Source organism: Chaetura pelagica, unplaced genomic scaffold (assembly GCF_000747805.2).
Source record: "Chaetura pelagica isolate M959 unplaced genomic scaffold, ChaPel_1.0 scaffold172, whole genome shotgun sequence".
In the NCBI taxonomy this organism is placed as follows: domain Eukaryota; kingdom Metazoa; phylum Chordata; class Aves; order Apodiformes; family Apodidae; genus Chaetura; species Chaetura pelagica.
Window position 1 is genome coordinate 152,843 of NW_009952433.1, and position 7,207 is coordinate 160,049.

A 7,207-nucleotide genomic window follows, 5' to 3' on the forward strand; every position below is an offset into this window, starting at 1 on the left:
TTAGGAAATGCAGGTGTGTTCCTGTTTTTAAGTTTCCATGCCTGTACCTCTGAGTTTATGTATGTGGAGGCTCGCTTTGTAGCCATGACCAGGCTGCCTGTGAAGGTGTGTGGCCTTTCAGTGCCAGTGGAGTTGTGTGTAGGCAGCTGCATGTTCCTCTTCTGCACTGGTGGCACACTTGGTTTGGCAGTGCTGGAGCAGAGTGTGGCACAGTCCCCTGCTTTGTAGTTTTCAGACTGTCTCTATCTGAAAACTTTTATAGGTACGCATTTCTCTGGGATGGCACAGTGCTCAGGATGGTGGTTGACATATTTTTGGTTCTGGAGTTAAAGCAGAGAGTATGTAGGTGTGCTGGTGGGGAGTGGGGACATATTCTGATTTTCATGCTGGTTGATACTTGAAGCTGGGAAGGAAGGAGGAAATCCTCAGTTGGCTGAAGTTGGCTACTCTGAACTTGACATGCATAGCTGGCAACTCTGAAGGGCTTTCCTCCTTCAGAGGGTATCTGGAGATGCTCTTCACCTTCAGGAGGGAGTAGGCTCTTCAGTAGGCACAGCATGCTTTTTATCTACTGCCCAAGTCCATGCTGAACCAGAAAGTGTGGGAGAAAGGTTTGTGTGGGTCAGCACTGTAAAAAGCTCAGCAGGAGCACTACGAGAGCTTTGGTAGGCTGGTGTCCATCCAGTCAGGAGGCTTTCAGCTGGGCTCGTTGTAAGTTGAAAGACACTGAGAGCAAAATCAGACTTGTATGTGATTGACAGTAGTGAAGGCATGTGAAGCTTTGGGTCTCCTCTGCAGCACTCCTGGAGGACTGCATCTGGAGGGACAAATCCAAGATGTTTGGTGTAAAGCAACGTTCTCCTGTTGTAACAGGGCAGGGCTTGGATAATGGTTGCTTCCCAATTCCTGGGAAGTAGAAGCTGGAACTCCCAGAGATCATCTATTCAAGAGTTTAAATATTGCCTGTGAACACCAAAAGGGCATGCAGGGGCAAAGGTTTCCATTCCTGCAATCTGATTGCTTGCTCATTGTCCTTAAATGTTCTGTCTGTGAAAAGCTCCAGGTCAGGGTGGTACCTGAGCTGCCCTGTGGGCTGCAGCTGGTGGCCCTTGCAGCTTTGCCATGGTGCTGGTGGAATGGTTGTCTGGTGTTTGGCTTTCTAGACTGAGCTAACACAGAAAAAAGTTAACGTGGTTGGACCTGTTGTCCAAAGCAACTTGCTCAGTGGCTGAGCCAGAAATAGAGCAAAGTTTGACTTCAAGTTTTAAACTGTTCGTGCTTCCCACTAAATATGGACTTCCTGAGCAAATTACTAATGTGAGTTGCAAGTGACATCCTGTGGACTCTTTCTGATCTGGGCTGAAATTCTGTTTCAAATTGAAACTTGGTGTAGTTCAGAAGTGTTCTGGATCAGTCAACCCACTCAGCCAGAGCAGTTGACACTCATCATAGGATTTCTTCCGGAGAAGAAAATGTGACTGACATGGGGACTTGAAAAGTGAGGGTTTCCATTTGTGGACCAGCAGTTCCATGGGTACAGGAGGCCTTGTGTTGGATTCCATGGCACCAGCTCTAGTCACTGATGCACAAATTTGGAGATGAAAGAGTCGCAGGTTGTTGGAGCTTTTGTATACCAGAAAGAGGCTTTGCAGGCTTGAGATGATAAACTAGATCACTAGAGCTGGAGCAACCTGGGAGTTGGTACGTACAGGGGATAAAATAAAACCAATACTGAGAGTCATTGGATTGAGGCCATCTTACCTCCCTGTGGCCTGGTCATAGTGCACTGTGCAGTAATCCATAATGCTTAGGCTTTCTTAGGCTTCATTATCAATGAAGGCAAACCTGGTAGACCCTATGAGTCAATAAAGATTGCCATGACTTTGTAGAACATGAAAACCTGAAGAAGTGCCTGGTCCACATGCCAGCTGTGTTACCTGGGTTAAGATGCAGCTTTGCTTTCTGGGGCTCTGGCTGTTAGTCCTGTGGTGGTGCCATTCTGGCAGTTTCAGAAGACTCACTGATGTGATCATTATGTTAATGAGCAAGGGTGACAAAGTGCCGTGAGCAGCTTTTTTAGCACTTACATGGTTGGATTTGAAATGAAATGAAATAAATTGTTCCTGTTTTCTAGGAGTTGAACGATCTGGCACGTGATCCTCCAGCACAATGTTCGGCAGGGCCTGTGGGTGATGACAGTAAGTATGCTGCTATCAGCAAGCACTCCCAGTCTCTAACCTTTCTTCCTTCTAAAACAGGATATGCAAGAACCCTCCTGTTACTTCTGGTAAGAGTATGACATGCAACTACTCCACATACTAATTTAACATTTGCTGCCCTTCGGGATCTCTTAATCCTTCCTTGTGTGTCACTGGAGGTCTAGGTCACTCCCAGTGACAGATTGGGTGACTCTATGCTGAGGACACCTGAAGTTACACCTTTCTAAGTAACTGTTGTGGCATTCTCACAGGCTGTGCTGTCTGCACAACTTCCTAAAGTTCAGTACCTTTATGGCCAGAGCAGCAAGCAAGTTCATAGAGCTCCCTGCACTTCTTTGATATCTGAATCAAATATAGTGTGGTCACATGATCCTGTAGAAGTAAAACAACTTACTAGTCCTAGATGCTAGTACAGCAAGGTCAGAGTTGACTATATTTTACTCAGGGGTTAGTTAACACAGCACTATGTAGGAGCTACATGTAATCCCTGTGGATCAGTGGTTAAAATGTGAATGGAAGGAAAACAAGGTGGTAAATGAAAGCTTAAATAATGAAGTGATGTTAGGCCTTTTTTAAAAAAAGTTTAATAATTACTGTTGTCAAATGATTTACAGGAGCACTGGAAACATTGGTTGTTCTTTATTTTGTTTTGTGCTCTTGTATTATGGAGCTCACCAGAAGACTGAAAAACAGGTTTGGCTCTTTATTTTTAGATAGGATTCTGCTCAGTGTGGAGTATTACTTGTGGCTTCCTCAAGAACAAACATCAGAATGTGTCTGAATGTTGCTGTCATGGCTCACTTGTGTCTTACTTAGCTGATTAGGTCTGAGATAGAAATGCAGGTGGAGCATCCTTGGGTCATACAGCAGTGTTGTTTCAAAACTACAGAAACCTGTTTGCCCTGCCAGGTTCCCTGTAGGGAACAGCCTAGGAGGAGCTTTTTGGCCTACACATCAGCTGGCTGGCTTTCCTCTGCAAGGTTGTTCACCTGGGGTATGATTTGGGGTTGTCATTCTGTCCTTTTCAAAGCTGGAGCAGCTGGTAAAAAAGCAGGAAAAAAACAGTGATTCCCTGAAATCCTACCCTGAAATTTTTTTTCTAACATTGTTTTATAGTAAGAAGATCTACTGTCTGGTACATGTATTTTTACCTAGAGAGGAGGGCAAGGTTTATGGTGTGACCTGACTGGGTGCTTCTTGATTTTAGTTCTTTGTTCCCCAGTGTGCTTTGATTAGCTGTTAATAAGGCAACTTTAATTTTTCCACTGTACATTATGGTGTCTTTCTGGGAGAGGCCCTTAAGCTGCCAGGGCTTGGCAAGCTGTGCAGCCTTCTCCATATTAATCAGAGACTTTCTGGTTAACTCCTTTTTCTGTATTAGCATTAAACTCTTGGTCATAGCTCAGAGGAGGCAGGTCGGTAGGATGTCTGTGAGACAGGAGCACTTAGAAATTCATCTTGTGCTTGAGAACTTCAGCATAGGCCTTGGGGTGAGTTCAGGTACTTATGATTTGGGTGGGATTTAAGGTGTAAAGTGCCTGAGATGAGAGTGTGTGTTTACAACTTGTAGCAGCCCTGCTGTGTAGGAGAGGCTGTGTGAGACTCCTTGAAAGCATTGACTGGGATGCCCATGGAACAGCAGGAATTGAACTTGTGCAGTGTGGTCTCTGCCAAGTGTGCTGTTGAGTGAAGCATCCAAGCTCAGGGAGTAGGGGATATTTAAGTAGGGAAACTCTTCATCTCCATGCCAAGAACTCTAAGCTTAGGTATCCTTTCTAAAAAGAAAAAGAAAAATAGCTGCCAAGAGCTATCTAAATAATTTTTGAACTACTTAGAAGTACTCAAGTGTATAGAAACTTAACCATTCCTATAGAAATCTAGGACTGGATTTTAAAAAGCACTTGAAACCCGAGAATGAAGATACTGGAACTAGAGGAGGTGTTAGTGTTCAGCAGTGCTTTCAGGCCAGTGAAAGCTGCATTTGGTTTTGAGGGTTTATAGCAGTGGTGTCAAGCTGGTTCCAGTTACTCCACAACTTATTTCTGCTTTCAAAACAATATTTCAAAGAACCTTGTAGTTTTGTGGAAGAGAAATTACTAAGATGTAGAGCCACTCTCAGGCTTTTCTTCCCTTGAATTTGCAAGTGTGATTTATGCTGTGATAAACTACCTCATAGTTTCCAAAGGATGTATCAAAGGTGATGGAGGTCATCTGGTGGAGGAGATGGTAACACAAGTTGGTGAATGTTTATTATGAAAAGTTGCTTTAAAGCTTCCTGTATTCAGCAGTAATACCCAGTTCTTGTCCTCGTGCCACCTTCCTTTCTGACAGACCTCTAGTGAAAGACTTGAACTATGGAGATCAACTCTTGGGATGTATGGAAGTGGATAGCAGTGGCAGCAAGGGAAAGGTGTCTTCTCTGAGATCCCTGTGCTCTGCTCTGCCTTGGTTGCCTTGTCAGAATGACATATCAGAGTTCAGGATGTGCTGTGCTTGCAGAATGGGATCTTGTGGCTGCTCCAGCAGATGTAAACTGTCCCCAGTTGTAATCTGCTTGTCCCTGTAGTTCATAAAGTTTGAAAAATGAAGCTGTTTCTGCCATGTTAACTGTAGGGACAGGATTTTCTTTTTCTTGTTCAAGTAGTTTTAGGTGTCTTGCACCCACCTCTGGCCTCTGTTTTGAACACATGCTGGGGAATGGATTGCATAGTACACACCCAGAATGCTATGCAGTGGCTTAGTTCACTGCAAAACATCTACTTGTTCTTGTCTAATTGAAAGTCAGCAACTCTGTACTTAGTCTAAATGGCTGATTTTAGAGTAAAGAATCAATTGAAATAAGCTGTACATGATTAATTTATCTTTCAGTTCATCAAACCTGTCCTAGATGGTATGAGAATCTACAGCTTAGCTTCAACAGGCACTTCCCTTGGGTCTAGGGCAGGAGTTGAAAAAAAACACCACCCTTCTAGCTTGTCAAATGTTAACATTCACTGTGAAAGCATTTTTGCTTCTGGTTTCTCTTGGGTTTAAGACAGTGGTTATATCAGTTCCTGGTTTAGGTGTGCAGAGGTATGGGCTGAGGTCCAGCATAGTCACAGTCAGTCTTACCAGCACCTACCTGTACCTGTGAAATTCTTGGTGGGTTTTTTTGTGGTGAGTCAGTCTTCACTGCTGGGTTTCTGCTGCCCTTTTGTCCTCTTCTTGGAGGTTTCTCACTGTCCCATTGCAGGTGATCTGGGCTTTGGGTGAAGCTGTCTGAGCCCCTTAAATGGGTAGACACCATGTAGGAGCTCATGACCCACTGTCTTGGTTTCCTGACTGTGCATTGAGTGCAGAGATTCTCCAGATGGCAGCTGTGATGCCCTTTGTAACCAGCCTGCTGCTCTAACCAAACACTCTTCTTCCTTTGCCTTGGCAGGGCTGATCTCACTCTGCTTTTTTCCCCTTCCTTGTATGAGATCATTCCCAGTTGTAATGCCTGTATTACATATAATTAAAAGCTGCTCATGCTAGATGAGAACAAGTAGTGCCACTCTGGGCCAAAACTGCTGTTGGCACAGTCTGGAAAGCTGCAGACACCACTTAGGAGTTAAGTACACAGCTGCAGGTGGCTTCAGCTTCTGGAAGACTCACCTTGCAACAACTGAAGTTTGTTTACAGTTCCCCAGTTCTGAGGGTGCAGTGCAGCTGACATCATGCAGAGGGAACCATCCCATGGTACAGATCATTGGTGAAGCTGGTGCTCTTTGCCCAGGTGAGCACTAGAGCCTTTGGAGGGCATAGGAACCCTGAGAACATCCTAACGTGCCCTGTACAGATGAACAGCTTTGATTGTTTTCCTTGTGTTCTGCAGCATAAAGACATTGTTAGCAGATCTTTTGTATTACCAGATGAAGATGTTCTCTTGGTCAGATGCATACAAGTGAGATTGAATTCTTGTCCATTTAACCTAAAGTGTGACTAGCACATCCTGGTCCAGATATTGAGCAGACTGCTGCTTTAATGAGGTCTTGAGGCCTCTGTGGAGACTAAGCTTAAACATTCAGTGAGGACACCCTGGCTTATGTTACCTCTTTACCTCTGGTACATGCACAGCTTGGGCTCACTCTCCATTTCACTGAGGATCTGTGCTGGAGAGGTCTTGCTGAGTTCATGCTATTACTCCAAGAAGGCAGCTATTGGGAACTGGGCTTGATCCAGGTGCTTCCTTGGAAACTACCAAGCTGAGCTCACAAACTGGTCAGGTCAGAAATGCTGACTATTGCTCTCTGGATTTTTATTGGGATGGGATTTTTTGCAGGGCACAACACCTGTGTGGTACCACCCCAACCCCACGGTGTGGATGGGATGAATGTGGAGTGTTGAGTACTTCTCTGTTTAATTTTTTTGCTTGCTCTCTTGCCCCCTTTCAGAAGGCTTTGTTTTTAAAATACACTTTTCTGGCCTGCTTTGTCTGGAAGTAAGTAGTTCATTACTCAGCCTTCTCTAAACTGAAGTAAATCTTTCTCTTTTTCAGTGTTCCATTGGCAAGCAACAATAATGGGACCAGTAAGTATGAGAGAATTATGATAATAGCTTTTTATGACTAGTCTTCTTGTAATTACTCCTCAAACTGCAATGATTCTTTTTTATTAACAGAATGACAGTCCCTATCAAGGAGGAGTATTTTTCCTGACAATTCACTTCCCAACAGATTATCCCTTCAAACCACCCAAGGTGAGTGGCTTGTACCACAAATCTGTTCATTACCATGTGGTGTAATGTACCTTTATGAGCCTACACTGAAATTCTCCTTCTTCTGCAGGTTGCATTTACAACAAGAATCTATCATCCAAATATTAACAGTAATGGCAGCATTTGTCTTGATATTCTACGGTCACAGTGGTCCCCAGCACTAACTATTTCAAAAGGTACCTCCAATGCTCGTTTGATTTTGCTCTGCTGACATGAATTACTGATTTGGATTTAGAATGTAAAAACTGCTG

General features: G+C 44.0%; 1 protein-coding gene across 1 annotated transcript in view; it reads left to right on the forward strand.

The window, feature by feature from the left end:
• Positions 1 to 2,136: 2,136 nt before the first annotated feature.
• Positions 2,137 to 7,207, forward strand: part of UBE2D2 (ubiquitin-conjugating enzyme E2D 2) — a 20,909-nt gene continuing 15,838 nt past the window's right edge. Inside the window, exons 1-4 of the mRNA XM_010008285.1 lie at positions 2,137 to 2,198; positions 6,739 to 6,770; positions 6,861 to 6,938; positions 7,027 to 7,132. Coding sequence (XP_010006587.1) covers position 2,198; positions 6,739 to 6,770; positions 6,861 to 6,938; positions 7,027 to 7,132 — 217 coding nt within the window. The 5' untranslated portion in view covers positions 2,137 to 2,197. The remainder of the gene's footprint in view (positions 2,199 to 6,738; positions 6,771 to 6,860; positions 6,939 to 7,026; positions 7,133 to 7,207) is intronic.